Raw genomic sequence first — 17,882 nt, 5'->3', positions numbered from 1 at the left:
ATGTGGGTGAAGTGGCAGCTGTTAAAAACAGGGGGGGGGGGGGGGGGGGGGGGGGGGGGCCTTGATGATGAAGTTGTTAATTTTGTGGTTAAAAGGAAATGGACCAATCACGTAAATCAGACTTGGGTTTTCTTGGGAATTGCGGAATAAATAAATAAAATTCTGCTAATTGGCAACAAACTACGAAGCAAATGTTTTATGTATTCAAAAGGGATTTATTTCTGAATATATATTTACAGCTTATAAATATCATAAATTAAGCATTTTTACAGTAAGTTTCAATGTGGAAAATGAAGAACAAGGCTTGCAGGCTGCTTCAAAACTCATTGGGGAACACAACTATGCAAACCAAATGTGTCTGGCAGTGTGCCAAAAAAAAAAGAAAACGTATCAGTAGCCCCCATACAGCTACGTGTGGGGGCTACTGATCTCCTGAGAAAAGTCTAGGAGGTGCAGGAGAGGGATCTGGAGAGGGGCTCCGAGCAGGGGGTGCCTCCTTCTGAAACAGAGGGAACCACAGACAGACCACAGACAACGTGGACACGTTTCGTTACTTTTAAAACGGCGTGACAAGAGGCGCGGAGGCTGCTGCTGCTGATACAGCAGAGAGAAATATCAAAAGCATAAATCCAAGGGCATTCAAATGGATGGTTTGGTGTTAGGGAGGCGCACAGCACAAGATGAGTGTTAGGTCGGGGCGATGCGATGAAACACCAAACTAACAGAACGCCAAACGGAAAGCAACTAAAAAGGTGCTACGTGTGCATCAAGTCAACAGACATCGCCGGCTTCCAACGACCTCGACACTCAAGTGGGTCAAGCTAGTGGCTCTGTAGGCAGTGATGCAATTTGTTTATTGTAATTTCACTACGGTATAATAATTATTTTGGAATGTCACGATGCCACACATAACACCTTTACCAAGAAACTGCATGCCATACTCTACATGCTGGTTTGTGATTGGTAAGTCTGGGTTAGGTGAAAGGGATGGGGGCGGAGCTACAGGGGCAGCCAATGAAAAAAAAAAAAAAATGATCTCATGACCAAAGCCGGCCAATCATCACCTTCCCCCGGTGGCAGGAATCAGCCAATCAGAAGGTGCAGTATTGAAAACTTGAAACGGACTGAACAAAATGAAGTGAACAAAACGGAGAAAAATGAATTTGAAAAAATAAAAAATGAGTGGGATATGAGAAATGGGAAAAAAAGAAAAATGGAGGATGGAAAGGAAGCATTAAAAGGAAACACACTATAGGAAATAGAGTTATTACACTAAGACATTGAAATGTCTGCCCAAAAACAGGTAAATACTTCAACAGTGCATTTTAAGAATTCACTCTTAATTCTGCATAATTCATTCATCTTCGTGGTCGTGTACAACATCGAAAATGCGAGAACAAAAAATTATAAAAAAAGACAAAAGAAAAGAAATGCAAAACTTTGAATAAAAAACAAACAAACAAAGCAAAAAATAATTCACTTAGTCAGGTATGTACAGTTTGGGTGATTCCGTCAAGCAAATATGTTCACTACTGAAGATAAAAGAGAGCAAGACAAAACCTGGTTGGTTTATTATTATAGCTCATTGTTTTGATCAACATAAACCCAGATGTAACCAAAAAGACACAGAGTGGTCTAAACAGATTTTCAAATGGATTTCACAACCCAACAAAAGCTGCTGACTTTTCCATTGCAAATATATGCAGATCTAATAAATAGGGGTTCTCTTGTGACAATGAGTTGCTGATTTTGTCACAGAATACATATAAACGGTTTTTACTTTTTTCGTCCATTTTTTTTCATCCAATCTTTTGCCCCCTATAAAATGAAAACCGTAAACAATGAGCCCTAAATATTTCAAGTGAAATTCATACACTTTTTCCAAAATACGTGAAATAATACCTCAGAAAGTAACACTGTTTTGGAATTTCCATTGCACATCCCTGTGGTGCAGTCACGGTGCAGCAGGCAGAGTCAACAAAAGCCATGTGGACCAACTCCAACATACTTCTAGCTCACTGAAACCAAACCACACTGTCCAGATGGCTTTCGAGGAGAGTCACAGGGCTTGTTCCATGTGTCTGATATGTATCATCATAAGCAGCCTGGAACAAGCCCTCGTGAGTCGGAGATGCAATCTGCAGAAGTAGAGCACCAGGAGACCCTGAGCGACCCCTGGGCCGAACAACTACAGAGTTCGCAGCGTATTTAGACATGCGTCCCCCCTGAAGTTGACCCAGCATGTATGATTTAACACAAAACACACAATATAACCAGAATACCTCCATGACAGTGTGTTTGTTGTGCTGTCCACTGTAACTGCAGGCAAGTCACACCAGGCACTGAGCACAAGCACCAGGAGCTCATCGAGTGAAGCACTTTTATGTTACTTCATAGAACACTTCTGACTTCAAAAGCACAAAACTTAAATGACCGAGGACACTTGGAATGTAGTAAATACAGATAGTGTTTGGTCCCAAAATTATAACATTACTGAACCCTGATTTGCCATTTTGGGCAATACAAGAGCACAAATTCAAATGGTTCCAGTCAGTTTAACTGGTCCAGACAAGCCCCCCCCCCCCATCCTCCCTTTCTACGAGAACTAGTGGCCGATGAGCTGCTGCCGGGCCAGCGGGGGCTCCTGGGACATCTGTCCCAGCACCTCATGCATCATGCAGAGCAGAGGGCAGCCCAGGCTCAGCAGCTCGTACAGGAACGCGTAGTCGTGCGAGCAGCTCCTGGCGTGGCGCACCGCGGCTGAGAGACATTCGCGCGCGCCTCCCCACAGCCGCCGGGACAACACACACACGGCCCGGCTGGCACGCCGCGGCCAGCTCAGGCCTCGCCTAAGCAAGGAAACCAGGGTACCTGGGGGTTGGAGCTGGACGCCGCCCGACGCCGAGAAGCCCCCGGTGTCCGCTGACGAGGGCGTGGCGCACCGTTGGTCTTCCTGCAAGGAAAAAGTTCCAGCACCCTTTTAATGGGCCACTATTTCCACCGTTTGAAACAACGTACGTCGAATAGATGTCTGTGATTACGACACCTGTGCCCTCATTTTCTGTGGTGATCCGACGTTTGGTTTTTCACACAAATATCACCAAAAAAGGCAATTATTTTCCCCAAAGGGATCAATGTAGAACATGTCACCTCAAACACCATACAGTACACATGTTCCTTATCATTCTAATTATGGAGCGCTGGAATGACAGCAAGCGAGTAATGGAGTGGCTCCAACTTCTTTGGATGCAGAACACATAAGAACAAAAGTTTAGTTTTCTTTCTGGTATGTACTTACCATTCTCCTTCTGAACCTCCCCATGTGAGTGCTGGTCTGGCGCTGGGCATAATGCAGCTTGCAGTAGAACTTTGCTGTAAAGGAAGCACACAAAACAAATAAGTAAGTAAGAAGTCATCCACCTGCAGGGCTTAAACGGGCCTAAGGGGGACAGAGTCAAGTCTCTAGTGTTTCAATGGGCAGAGGGATTGAACCAACTCTTACATCGAGTCTAACTCACCCTCCTGCGAGTCGAAGATGTGCCCTCCCAGACGGAGGGTGCTGTTGCAGACGTCACAGCGGAAACACTCGCGGTGGAAGAAGTAGCCCTCGGCGCTCAGTCTCTCCATCACGTACACCCGCTTGGTGCAGAAGTGGCAGGTGTCGCTGCCGCCGAGCCCCGGAGGGAAGTCCTTGCGTACCACACTCTGGACAGGGTGAAGAAGACCGATACGTTTTTTTTACAATAAAGGTTTGCCAATCAAAGGAGTCACATTGTCCAGCGGTGATTTGGTAAACTGTTAAAAGCAGTTGCACCCATCGTAGAAAATATTGGACCTAAAATCAGTGAAGAATGATCGATTCCATTCACAGTGTTTCTAGAAATAAGTGAAAAGGTGGTGTTGCCAACTTGAACTCTGACAATACCTACAGGCTAGAAGCAATGTGTACTTTCTTTGGGACTGCGAGGGCTCATTTTAATGCAATATCGTTATCGTCCCAGTTACACATGGTGATCCACTGACATGGCTGTGGGAAAATTATTGTACCAGGATACTAAAGCAATAAAAGATCGGTGTCAGTCCCAAGTCTTAAAGCGATAGTTTGATATTTTTGGGAAACAAGGATACTAGTTTTGGATATTTGATGCTTAATTTTCGTCTTGTCGTCACCATCAGAGACTCCAGGAAGTACACATAACCCGCAGTATATATTTGCCTGCATGCATACATACATCACTGTTCATCACCATCTAACTTCTTCTAGCGACACTGTAGCTAACGCGCTCTTTAGGCAAAGCAGTGATTAAACAAGCCTTAAAGTGAGCAATAACCGCATGCAGAAGTAAAATGTCAATATGCAAACGCAGCCGGTCCACTGAAGCGTTCTCGTCCCTGAAGCTCAGCAGCTGCTTTGCCCTCATGAAGACAAAGCAGAACCCTTTCAGCATGAGGAGCCCTCCATGGCCGGGGAACGAGAGCCTGAAGACGCACATTATCTGCCGTTTGTCTTTCTGTACACTTTCATTTTTAAAATCAACTTTTCAAAACTTAAAAATGTGCATGATAGTAAAATCCTGCTGCTAGTTTAACATCTAAACTTCCATTAAAAAAGCAACAACAAGGAACTCTGCGTTAGATTCGTCTCGGCAGCATCCCCATGCATCTTACCGGTGTGGCATTGGGCCTGTGGTCCGTCTCATACAGGACGGCCAATTTCTGAGCCTTAGCATCTATGGCGGATGATACCTTTCCGACTGTACGCTAACGTTTAACGCCGTGGAAACACAGGAGCAGAGGGTCGGTCGGAAGGGAGGGAGGGAGGGGGGGCGAGGAAGAAGGAATTGGAAACCAGACAGAAGTTAGAAAGAAGACCGACGAAAATGCAGAACAAGCACGATCTTCTTTGAATTCATGGAAGTGAATGCAGACTGAGGCATGGACCAATACCTCCTTAATGTAACTCGCAGCTCCAGCCGGACAACTCTCAGAGCGAACAATTGACTTTTGAGTGATTCTTCCAGGGTTCTCAAGAGCGCAGCTCCCATTGCACTGAATGAACACATGAATGAAGATCAGTTCACATCGTATGAAAGAAGAATGCCAAGAATGTTTAGGAACCCGTGTCCTTCCTCTACCCCTATAAATATACCGTTTCTAATCGTTCCTAAGGCTATAAATCAGAAATACGTGAATACAAGAAAGATACGTCCAAACAGACCATTCTTGTACATGTTTGTAGCTACACTGACTACAAGTTATGCACTATAGTTTGTGTATAACCCACATAATCAATTTGGATGTAATCCAGATAATCGAGAGACGGGACAGGTGACGTATTACAAAAGGTTTCCTGTGTGAAACCAGACGTCAACGTTGTCTTATTTGTCACCCATCGTCTGCACTTAAGTAACGCCACTTAAGTGAAAACTTGACTTGTTACGGACAAATTCTGTAGTAATTTCAACCCAAAAGTTGACTTGAATGTCACTTAACTTCAGTACTCAAGTAACGACACATAAAAAATATTGACTTATTTGTTCCGTGACTTCTTTACTGAAGCACCGCCACCGTCGTAGTTATTTTAACCCAAACCTTGAGTTGTTATGTAACTACCGTATTAAAGTAAAGCCACATTGCAACCCAAATGTCGACTTGTTTGTTGAGTAACTTCCATACTTCAGTAACGCCACTTGAGGACGACACTTCTGTTGTTGTTAATGTTATTGTCTATTGTTGCACCACCCGCCATGACAAATTCCTTGTATGTGAAAACATACTTGTCAATAAAAGGTTCTGATTCCCGCTTTTCTTCTGCAGGTTATCAGTTCGATACAAATAAGGAAACAGTTACCTCCATGTGATCGTTTTTGACTATTTTCTCAAATGTCTCTTGAGTGATTTTGGGGACCTTCTCCTGCTCCCTTTGTAGAGAACCCTCATGAACCCTCTCATAGCTTTCCTTGTGCGGTACAGACAGTGCATGGGGAGATGACCTGCTGTGTTCATTTTCACAGTTAATGTCAGAGACGGGAGAGGAGATCTCCTGGCTCTCGACAAAGCCAGTTTTCCTGTTGAATGTGGAGGGATCAACAACAGAGTCGGCGTAAGCCGAGGGAGCAAAGGGGTCTTTCTGTGTCTTGTCCTGGTGTCCAGCAGTGTACAGGGGGGCAGGGGAGAAACCGGCCTGGGCAGTGGGGTCAGGGACCGGGTGGACGATGGAGCTCTTGGATACAAAGGCAGAAGGAGGAGGAGAAGTTGGGGAGAAGGAAAGCGCTGAAGAGGTAGAACGTCTCGACTACAAAAGGAAGAGTCAAACAGAAAAGTAGAGAGAGAGAGAGTAGTAGAACAAAAAGGATGAAAGTAAAGAGAAAGTAACTCAGTCACATCAAATGAAAAGCTGAAGTGAATTTCACACGGGCAAGTCAGTGACATTGGAATCAGTCAGTTCTTTGTTTCGATTGAGGCTCAATATGAGCTGGGGGGCTAATTGCTGATGTTGCTCACTGCATGAATGTGCATAGCGTACATTGTTTGTTATTAAACTCTGGGAAAGTGTTTCAATGTGCTTCTATATTTCTTTGTACTCCTTAGTTAGTGTTCAAAAGTGGCTCAAATTCAATAAGATATCATGAAGATCATAAATTTGTGTTTTTTGTTGCATTTTTCAGCTCCACCAAAGGAATCTCTTTTGGCGAACCATCATGCAATGCGTCACAAGTCGAAGATGTTATTGAGAAACATGCAGCAGTCTCTCAACAGTGACGTTAGTCCGGCAATGCAAAGAGGTCACAATACACGACCTGGGATTCAGGGAGAGGAGCAGGAGGAGGTCTGCTGGACCCGGGAAACAGGGAGGAGAGGAGGACCGCTCGCTCTTTTATACTCCGAGCAGAGTATTCTTTAGTGGAGGCTCTCTGGGCTTTGCTCTGCACAGACAGCGGGTGACGGTATAAAAATCAGACAGGAAGGAAAAATAGCAACAAAAAAAAAGGTTGATTAAGAATATTGTCCAGAACTCGCTTGACAGTCACCTGCTGCGTCGAGCTCTCGGAGGAACGGTCACGGTCTGAAGCAGAGACACGGCCGGCCGTCACGTCGGGAGAGGTGCGTTCTGGGTAGTAGCACTCAGTAACGTTAGGGCTCGGTGTGCGAGGGGGACTTAACGCACTCTTAGGCCGCGAGGGGGAAGGAGAGCGACTCGGAGGGCGAGAGGGTTTGAGGGAGCGGGGGGAAGTGGCCTGCTGAACCACGGCACTGGGGTTCTCCAGCAGCCGGAGGTAGACGGAGGGCTGGAAACAGGAAGTAGAGACGAGGGGCACGGGATTATAGTTTCAACACAAATGTTACATATTGATATGGCGGGAGGGGGAGGGGCATACCTGCCACTTGGGGCGTGTGGGAGGCAGAGGAGGAGGAGGGGGGACATTCTTGGGCTTTGCAAAACGTGGGTTGTCCCTCCCGTCCGGTTCCAGTTCCTCTTCCTCCTCCCCAGAGAGAGGAGGAGAGGAGGAGGGATTGTATAGGTCATCAGACTGACGCGAGGTGGAGAGGAAAGGAAGGAATGATGGGAAAGGAAAATAAATAGGCGATGAACAAAGTCGGCACCAGAATAGCAGTCGACAGAGTGTCAGTGATGAGGAGGTAAAGGCTACATTATGGTTACATTACAAGCACCATAGTAGAAGAAGATTTTTGTTTTGTTTTTGACACCAAAAATCTGACCCGATTTGGAGTGCGATCCCTATTTCAGCATGGTCTCTAATTATTATTAAAATTATTGCTTTTTGTTTGATTCTCAAATATTTATTGACAAGAAAGCGATAGCGACACACCTGGAAGCAGTATGCTTTTAGTACAGCATCTTTTATTACATCTACTCTATATTAGAAGTATGGAAACAAATAATAGCCATAATAATTTGAAACTCATAAAGAAACATATATTCAACTGGGACGGTTAACTGCTGAACACTCAAAGATGAAATGCACATGCCATTAAGTTTATAGCATTGCCATAGTTTATATTGCGCTGAAAACCCCTTTATGATAGTTCCTATTTATTAATAAAACAAATGTACTTTAAATAAAACTCTTGAGTTAAACTTAAATCATTCACGTAAAGTCAAACTACTGAGGACAAGCAGCTTGAACAGAGTCAATCAGATCTCTGTCTATATTACAAGGCCTTAATGAGATTATATGCAGCACATCAGTTTCGATGTTAAATTATTATCGAATTCAAATAAATGTATTAAATCTCCTAAAGAGGAAGAAACATTCTCGGTATCCCGTATATTCCTATACTAAATACATCAAATAAATAAAAACTTGTTTTAAAGATTAAAATGTGAAGGCGTTTCTTTGCTTCCATTGTCAGCTGTAGTGAGAGTGAATTCTTCCAGTATGGCTGAAACAAAACAAAAATAAATACATAAAAAAGCAGTCCCTTCTGGTCCTCTCACCTTGCTGCGCATCTTCCCAGTCGAGGAGTTCTCCTCAAACTTGGCCAGCAGCTGCGTTGCCATGGAGCGCACCTTGTTCTCTCGCAGCTCCCCGTCCTCGCCAGCGGGGGGCGCACTGTGACAGGACAACTGGGTGGGTTACAGAGGGGAGGAGGGAGGAGAAGAGTGGGATCAACTGGGAGCTACAGGCTGGCCCGTCAGGGGAAAGCAAAGTGGGACTGGTACACGTTGAACCCACCTCTGTGAGATAGTGGTTGCCCTTTCGCCGCCTCTTGTTGATGGAATCGTCCTCCGCCGTGTTGTCATCCTGTGGGAGCAGACAGGACAATGAACGGTCATGTCGCAGGGGCGTTGAGCTCTAACAACCTTTCACCTGGACCCACCCGCCCCCCAAAATCTGCGACCTGTTCATGAGAGTCTCTCTTATCAACCCGCAGCAGACTGGAGACTAACTACAAACTATGCCTTGATTAGCTTTAGCTTATCTAATCAACATTCCAGTGACCGTGAACAGGGTTCTGCGGGGAAGAGATCGAGCCCTTCACGCGGATGGGAATGTAGAAGTGTGACGGTATTTGTCTTCACCCTGGGCGTCCTCTTCTTGGGCTGAGGCGGGTTCAGCGGTTTGTGGTGGGTCTTAACTGGATGCCCCTCGCTGTTCTCATCTGGTTCTCTCGAACCTGGAATACAAACACGGATCCATTAGAAATTAAAGACCCAGGCTCCAACCATTTACAAGCAATGGACATTGTCAAGATTTAGAAAAACTATTTTAAAGTACAATTAACGTTGAAATTCCTTAGCATGACCTTTGTTTTCTATTTTCACAGCCACCTCTTATCAGCTGTCACCAAGTCCTCCACCAAAACTCGAAGCTGAACCGTTGCACAAGCCATTTAAAAGCTGCTACGAGGAAACCTTCGCTTTGTGCCTCCCATACCTCCAACGGGCCTGGATCGGTCTCTGCCAGAAGCCCCCGCTGGAGTCTGAAGGAGTTTCTGATAATCATGCATGATTTAGTTTAGATTTTGCGCGGAATGCGGCTTTAAGAATAACTATATACAAATCCATCTTCGAGCTGGTGGTCTCGTTTCCTTTCGTAGGTCCCATACAGACATCTGTATTACATTGAGACTGTTTCATAACCATATAAAACGTTTCTCACAGTCACTTTAACCAGTTCCTGTGAAAAGAAAAACCCAAACAAAACTATACACCCTTATTGAATTAAAAAAGATTTAGAGTGCCAATAGCTAAGGCTGCCAGTACAATGCGAGAGGGGGGGGCGGGGAAGGGGGTCCACCAAATGGACCGTGAAAGTGGTTCACTGAAGGCCTCTCTGAGGTGTGTGTTGCTGCGTGGTGACAGCAGTGCGGGCGTCATGGGAAGGTCTAGAAGGTGGAAACATGGCCGAGGCTGGGGGGCTCACAGCGCTGGCGTGACCAGCTGAGGGCCTCTGGAGTCACGGCGAGACACTGGATAAGGTTTCTGCAGACATACCGGTCATTTCTCCGGCATGGACTGAACCTGAGCACGGTTGTGCAACGTGCAACTCTAGCTCGCGCTGGGGATGAAGTAGTCCCAGAGAGTGGTTCAACAGAATGTACTTCAACAGACTCTTTTTGTTATTGCCTTTTCTGTGTCTGACCTCCGTGCCCTGTATTGAGGACCCAGACCTTTATGGCTGAATCCCTTTATTCTGGTGCGACTTTGTCGTTTCCTTTCATCAAAGCGGGCTTGGGAAGTCAAATAGAGATTCTATGGTCATTTTGGAAGCTCGTTATAGCTTCTACTGTCATTCTACAGTCCTTAGCGTTCACTACATTTTACTACTAAAAAATAATTTCCTCTAATGGAACCAATCCATGTGAGAAACAGTCACTGCCCCCATCAGTACTTTCCATTCAGCTTTAGACTTTACATTATCATTTACACTACTGTTTAACGCCTCATTTAATGCCTTGTGTTTCACATAATAACACTCAGTATAGAGTATATTCTTAAAAATACATATGTTATCATTAAGGCCTAATACCTGTATCAATCTAAATTGACAAACAGCACTACAGCTAAGAGGACAAATACGTATTTCTTATATTTGAGGGTGAACTGTCCCTTTAAGAGCTTCTGCGTATTTGGTCGTCTGTAACAGAAGCAGGAAGGAGCCTGACCGTTGTTGTTGTTGTTTCCTGGGGAGTTCCTGAAGGCCTCGAAGAACTTGGAGAGGTAGAGAACCATCAGCAGCTTGTCCGGCTCGGCCTCCGCGGCCATCTCCTTCCCCCTCGTCACCGGCTGGATGCCAAACTCCCGCTCGGCCAGGTCAAACGCCAGCTGGTTGTTCCCCGCCACGTCCTCCTCGTTCAGAGAGTCGTAGTCGCTGAGGGAGAGCGAGAGCGAGAGGAGGTTAGGGTAAGGGGATGCTGCTGTATCTGATATTATGTACAGTTGGTTCTCTCAGTTCATCCAGTAAGACAAGTAAGTGATGGAGAGTTAAAGATAAAACAATGACATGTAGAGTTAAAGAGTAGTTTCCTGCCTAGCTGTCTGTACACATCTACTACCTGATGTGATGATAATACAAGAATACACACATGAGGCCTTCATGGTCCTAACGCACTGGAGAAGACACGGTTAACTTTATAATTGTAATGTGACTTGAGACTTGGGACTTGCCCGTCTTGACTTTGGACTTGAGTGCAAAGACTTGAGACTTACATGTGACTTACAAAACAATGACCTCTGACGTTTAGCAATGCAAAATGCTCATCTTCATATGAATGTACTTTATGTACTAATCTTGTAGGAAAGCTGAGGGATCACCTAAATGATCTGGGTTCATCCTCTGGGGACCAAGACCAAGTTTTTAAGTGTTGGACTAGAGGATTGACCGCCCACACCTAGAGTCTGCTTTGTGTGACAGGTAACCTCGGCCTTAGCCTGGATGGAGCATTTAAGATGACGCGTCCCTCCACGAAGAAGTGACGTCACTCGGGACACTTTCATTTGCTTTCTCAGTCGTGTGCCAGCGGACTGGATAAAGTAGGTCAGCGGTATTAAACTCACCACAAATCGCTTGGATGGACAGGAGTCTTAAAAGTGGAGCATCCATCAAATGGGGATAAAATAAACCCATTGTCTTTTTATTCGTCAAATGACATCCGACCCGAGGTCAAAAGGGAAAGCAGAAAAAGGGTTTTAGAACTTGCAGACTACTGCAATGCCTATTAGCCGCCAGCCGCATCTAGAAGGGATCATCGCATGCCTAAGCTGCAAAGATATTCACCATCTGTCATTTAGTTCAAAGCTAATAACCACGACCTCAGAGGTTGGCTTTAACAAGTGCTTAATACCGACTTTGAACATGGGTAGACTGGTTTCTGATTGGCTACCGGACAGATCTGCAAAACAGCTTTAAGTTAGAGACACTCATTACTGTAATTATAGTGTGTGTGCGTGATAATTGTTTCAAATTAATTAGTTAATGTTCTTGTGTGTGTGTGTGTGTGTGTGTGTGTGTATGCGATTTGTTCCAAGGTCTCCCTTGCAAAAGAGATCTTGATCTCAGTGAGATTCGGGGAATAAATAAAGCTTAAGCCTCAGAACCTGTAACACTTTGCTCTCTGTGGCCTTGATCTTCACTGTTGTATAGAAGTTCTGCACCTCTGTGGAAACGGCACAGCCACGGCCAAAAGTTCAGACTCAAACACATCTTTTGTTCAGTATAACACATGCAATGTTGGACAAAAACAATGGAGGCTCCAATTTCCATACATATTGAGGTAATCACAGTTCTACAACCTTTCCTGCCCTCACCTTAATGCTCCTTGTTGCGTGCGTGCGTGCGTGCTTACATGAGCTCGGGCCTCTGGCGGTGGATGAGGGCGCAGAGGGCCAGGCCGTTCCTCCAGGAGGACGTGAGGTTGGTGACGTCCACCCCTCTGTAGCCCTGAGTCTGCTTCTGACACCAGGTCAGCAGCCGGCCGGGACGCACCTCCGAGTCTGTGCCAGGAATCGACAAACGGAGCTTGTGACTTGAAAGACTTGAATCGTCTCAAGAGCCTAAAGCAGAGGAACCTTGCCAATGTATTCAGCTCGAGGAACAAACTGGCGAATTATTAAAAATAAACAATCTGCCGCACATCCGTATTTACCACTCCTGATGGCCTTCTCACTGCTGCACGCTACTTCTGAGCATGTGCACCGGAGGCCGGCTAACTTCCCGTTTAGCCGTAAATAAATCAATCATGCGGGGATCTTCTAGACTTTCCAAATGCCGATTGTAAAAACTAAAACATGCTGATAGTATGAGAGTTATTCGGTGTTTGGGGTTGCAAGACTAAGAACAATTCATCCGCCATTTTACAGCGGCAGCGGTAGCAAAAGGAGACGGCACCTGGGTATTATCTTTTGGGTTTAGAAGAAAAAAACTTTACCAAACATCCATCTCAGAAATCTATCATCACTGTCGTGGGACATTTTATCGCGAAAGCTCTCGAGTTCGTTCTGTCTCCGAGCCCCGATGGGTAGAAACTGAGGAGCCAGGGACGTCTCTCAGGACGGAGACCAAAACAGAATACTTTGGCCTTCCGTTCATCAGGGAGCCGGACACGCAATTCAAAATAAATGCTTATATTGTTATTTTGGGCTGTGCAAGATTAGCTGCTGCAAACCATGTAACCATGACATCATAACACGAGGTGATTATATGTCATGGTTGCATTTATAGCCTTGTTCTGCTGCTGCCGAGTAGCCGTAATCTCCTTAATGCTGCTTACACTTGTGACTAAACAATGACTCGTTCCCCTCGGGGAGAAACCTCCCAGTCCGACCCTGCTGGTGCAAAGCAGAGCAGGTCGGCACATGTCTGAGAGAGGCACCGCATCTGACCCACATTTTAGGGCGTGACGCTATACAGCCGTATTGTCTTGGATGAGGTGCGTCATCCTGGGACTTAGATGAGACTAAAGATATTTGATGCATCTACAGTCTGTTATTACAGCAGCGTGAACACACTGTCACTATGATCACTTAGTACATTCTCAACACTTTACAGGGGGGATTTTAAATAGACTCCTTCGGATTTTATTGGACCACAAAAAAAGGTGGACGGGCTTAGACTGCAGCGCAAACTTTGTTGCTAAAAAAGGGGTTTTGAGATTGATTGACGGATGTCACCGGTTGAAGTTGGTCGGTACTAGCTTACGTAGACACACGCCTTATTTTGTTTCGCAGGAAGAAAGGAAAATGAAGAAATTATCTATATATATATATATATATATATATATATATATATATATATAGATAGATAGATAGATAGATAGATAATTATTTATTTTTTTGTATGTAAGTGACAGGAGATGGGATCTAAAAGGCTTTTTTTTGTTTTTAATTTCATCTCGACTTGAAATCATAATCAACTCCCCCCACCCCACCCCCAAATATCTCAATATTTTTCATGCACGGCGACACAGAGTGCGTCGGTCGGACTGAATCACCACACCTCTTCTGGACAAGTTCACGGATCTCCGTGTGTGTCCTCCTCTCTCCAGGCGACACGAGTCCTGATGGCCATCAATGAACAGGTGACGCACCTGAAGGAAGACACCGTTGGAGGAGGAGAGAAGCACGGGAGAAGATATGAAAAGAAACGTTGAATTCAGACTTGATCACACTCAATCAGACAAGTTCGTCATAGCAGAAATCTTCTTTAAAAGATGCCCGACATCCGAGGTTTCAACACGCACCACAAATCATTCTTAAAATCACTCAAATGAGACCTACATTACAACCTAAAATTGCCGTCGCTGAGCACCAAAACCATCTCAGAGTGTGGGCACTGACCTGGTTTGGCCGAACACAGCTGGAGTTGAGGTTGGGGTAGCGGGTGGCGGGGTCAATGGCGTACTGTTCAAAGTTTTTGCTGATGTTCTCTGTGGTGGTCTGAGGCAGCAGCCGGTAGACACTCTCCCTGAGGAAACATGGCAGATGAGACTCCAGCAGCTTCACATGTGTGAGCGCCGCACCGAAGACGGCAAACACCGATTTGGAAGCAAAAACTATGCGGCCGTTAACAGGAAACAGGAAATGGACATCACAATTCACCTTCACACCAGACGTGTCAAGCGGGCGATAACAAGGCTATTCATAGTCATGTGACAGGAAATGCTTTCAGCCACTTTTAGTATTTAAAAAAATATATAAAGTACCAAAGTAACAAAGTATCCACTGGAAAACATGTGCATAGTTTAAATGGTTTCCAAAATAGATACGGTCCAACCTCTGAGGAGCATGAATGTGGTCAGTGCATGATGAGCCCATTTGCTCTTTACATTTTCTTAGTTGTTCAGTACATGTGCAAAGTTTTGACTGAATGCGGAGCAGGAGCAAAGGCCACAGGGTCGCATTCTTCCTCTGAGGAGCATGACCTTCAACACAAAGTTTCACAGCAAGCTGGTCATTGTTTTCAGGCCTTGGAACAGAGGAAAGAAAAACTGTAATTATTGTTTCTGTTAATGGAGTCTAGTAGCTTATCAATTGTTACGATACGATATATTGTTGTTAATAAATTATCATAATTGTCCAAATCCCTGGTGATTTAATTCATTTATAAATGGGCCTACAAATACCCATTTCAGACAAGTGATTTGGCTATCGGGTGGCTGAAAAAGCTTAATTAGGGTTAGATGCGTGTTTTCATCTTGCTCATTTAAAAAGTACAGGAAGTGGAACATGGACCCACGCACCTCTCAGCTAGTACCTCCAGAGGGCTCCTGCCCTGTGCCCAACCCCTCACCATCCAAGCACTGTCGAAGGCTGCAAGAAAACCCCGAGCACAACCTGTACCCATGGGCCAGAAAGGCTGTAAACAGAGAACCCAATGTCAGCATGTACACCCACACCCACACCACACACACTCTCTCTCTCTCTCTCTCTCTCTCTCTCTCTCTCTCTCTCTCTCTCTCTCTCTCTCGTACCTCAAGCAGACTATCGCCCACCAGCGCGACCAGCAGCTGGTGTCCGTGTTTCTCCCGGATCAAGGCGGCGTTCTCCGAGGCGTACATGCTGGTGAAGTCGAACATGGCCACGTCCGGATGCCCGTAGTGGTTGATGGCGTAGTCCAGGGACGGCAGCTGGTAGTTGGTGCCGAAATCGGCCGCCTCACGGGCGTACGAGCGCAGGGCCTCCTGGTTTACGTTGCCGGGGCTCAGCAGTCGCTCCGTTTCTATGTAGTCCTGTATTGAGATGTGGGGTGAGAGGGGGGGTTTAAGGCTGAGATCAGTGACACAAACTACATGACTGCTTTCTACATTAACCTTGCTTTCAGCAGCAGCTGGCTCTTTCCAGTTAGCAAGGCAGTAAAACCAAAGTCGTCGTGAATGCACTGTAGTATTCAGCTAAGGCTAAAACAGGAAAGAACCTGTTATTGTTTAACTCTATTCGCTCCTTTGGAATCTATAAAAGCTTTCAATGACAAATTCACACTTGCCTTTGGGCATTGGAGCTCACCGATTGGTCCCCACCCCGAGGAGTGATGCCATCAGCCTTTGAAATAATAATAATCTAATAATCTCATGTTGTTTTAATATGCTGACAAAGCCAGATGATGCATCACTACCCCATGCTTTTATCAGAAATGAAAACTTCCTGAGAACCAGCATGAAATTAGGTAAATATTTCTCGAGGAGAAAGAAAAAAAAGAACAAGCAAGAGGAACATACGTAACAAGAGCGAGTTGGTCGGTTTGTTGAATTAGTGAGCTATTATCGGGGATGATGAGGCCTCTGAAGCTTTGGCTACATGCGGACGCAGTGAGGTATCACTCTGCGCTAACAGACGATGTAAGATGAGATAGAGACCGCTACGGGCACAGCAAGGCAGAGCTTCAACACCTGTGTGTGTGTGTGTGTGTGTGTGTGTGTGTGTGTGTGTGTGTTTTCAGATGATTGTCCGGGTGGAAGGATTGACAACACACAGCACCCTGATGCCATAATAATATCCTTGTTTAATCTGTCTCCAGAGGACAGCAACCCTCGCTGACTAATAATGTCTTTGTGAGTGTGTGTGAGGGACACGGAAGAAGTGTCAGAGAGCAGCTAATTAGAGCACCATTTCATTATCACCCCTTATGGAGGCTCATCACTCACTGCCCTGACACACACGCACACATTCCCTGACACCCCCAGACACACACACACACGCCCTGACACACCCACACACAGTTGAGTGCAACGCTAAAACACCTGTCACCACGCCAACTGTACAAAACAAAGATGTTAGCCGTCGCCTCGTTTTGAAAATAAAAAATATTGGACTAGAATGTTGTTCATTTTATTATCGTTTTAGTCTAAGACTAAATCAAAATCAGGTTTCAAAATTAATTCAGCTGCGCTTACATATGTGTAAACTCACATTTATGATGACGCCTTTGTCCAGCAGACTCAGCTTCTTCGCCGTCATGACGAAGTAGTGGGTGTTGTCTTTGTAGTAAACTATGTTCTCCAAGTCGATTCCTGAAAACGAGAGTGTTTCACTTCACCGTTGATTTGACAGAGAAAGTGAGACGTTTTAGTAAAAGGTTGCTGGCGTAATTCACCCGTCTCCTCCTTGAGTTCCAGAAAGAACTTCTGGTTGAAGATGAAGGCCACGCCACTGATCTCCTCCACTTTGGCCTCCGCTGTGGTGTTCCTGTTGACGAAGTTAGCCGTGATGGCGATGGCCAACTTCCCTCGGAACTCTTTGTGGCCGAAACCTGCAGGGAGAGAAAGAAAAGCCTCAGCGGTGATCCACGCAGAGGGAGAACTGTGGTTTTAGCAATAGGAATGCAAGTCAAATGTCAAGAAACAATATATTCAAAGAGTTGCTGAGCCTCCTAGCTGCAGTAGGTCTACACATCAAGTGTGGGTCAGGAACAAACCGTTTTCCTAGGACTCTTTTTTTATCCATATCAACCAACCATAGTTTTACCCCACACAACCTCGTCTCCGACAGAATGACGTTCTCGTACACGTTCACTCTCGATTACTTTTCGAGACCACAAAGTCGATCTCCCTTGAAACGTGAATCCACAACGCAGCCTGTGAGCTCTCTGGTTAGTTTCATTCTCACCGTCCAGTGTGTTTTTGCGTCCGTCCGCTCCAATCACCACGTCTAAATCCAAGTCGCCGACGGGATGCCCGGGGGGCCGGACTTCCGCTCGCCACCCAGGACCTGAGGGACAAACCGATTTGATCCTTTTTACACCATGATATGAGTGTCATTTAAAAAGGGAGCAGGTGAATACCTAAAGTGACGCCGCCGAGGTCTTTAAAGACTGGAAAGCATGCGGCGGACTCTATAGTGTTACTTGTGTTTTCTTCAGACCAAATGAGGTTTATGTGTTTATTTCCCAACTACCACACAGCAGCTACAGTCTGTTGCCCAG

General features: G+C 45.5%; 1 protein-coding gene across 3 annotated transcripts in view; it reads right to left on the bottom strand.

Annotated features, from left to right (window-relative positions):
- Positions 1-17,882, bottom strand: part of mical2b (microtubule associated monooxygenase, calponin and LIM domain containing 2b) — a 46,405-nt gene that overhangs the window by 9,626 nt on the left and 18,897 nt on the right. The window contains exons 6-26 of one of the 3 annotated variants that reach the window (XM_034534616.1): positions 17,567-17,668; positions 17,055-17,210; positions 16,871-16,971; positions 15,436-15,693; positions 15,205-15,320; positions 14,303-14,429; positions 13,962-14,052; positions 12,313-12,460; positions 10,633-10,838; positions 9,047-9,141; positions 8,700-8,768; positions 8,462-8,590; positions 7,380-7,532; positions 7,032-7,289; positions 6,801-6,926; positions 5,852-6,295; positions 4,948-5,049; positions 4,669-4,761; positions 3,519-3,705; positions 3,299-3,372; positions 2,872-2,953 (exon numbers count right to left, since the gene is read on the bottom strand). In XM_034534616.1, the coding sequence (XP_034390507.1) occupies positions 2,872-2,953; positions 3,299-3,372; positions 3,519-3,705; positions 4,669-4,761; positions 4,948-5,049; positions 5,852-6,295; positions 6,801-6,926; positions 7,032-7,289; positions 7,380-7,532; positions 8,462-8,590; positions 8,700-8,768; positions 9,047-9,141; positions 10,633-10,838; positions 12,313-12,460; positions 13,962-14,052; positions 14,303-14,429; positions 15,205-15,320; positions 15,436-15,693; positions 16,871-16,971; positions 17,055-17,210; positions 17,567-17,668 (3,117 nt within the window). The other 2 variants (XM_034534617.1, XM_034534618.1) reach the window with 2 other exon arrangements.

The sequence above is a fragment of the Cyclopterus lumpus genome, chromosome 6, assembly GCF_009769545.1.
Source record: "Cyclopterus lumpus isolate fCycLum1 chromosome 6, fCycLum1.pri, whole genome shotgun sequence".
Classification (NCBI taxonomy): Eukaryota; Metazoa; Chordata; class Actinopteri; order Perciformes; family Cyclopteridae; genus Cyclopterus; species Cyclopterus lumpus.
The sequence above is the reverse complement of the archived record's forward strand: the minus strand, read 5'-3'. Positions and strand labels throughout refer to the sequence as shown.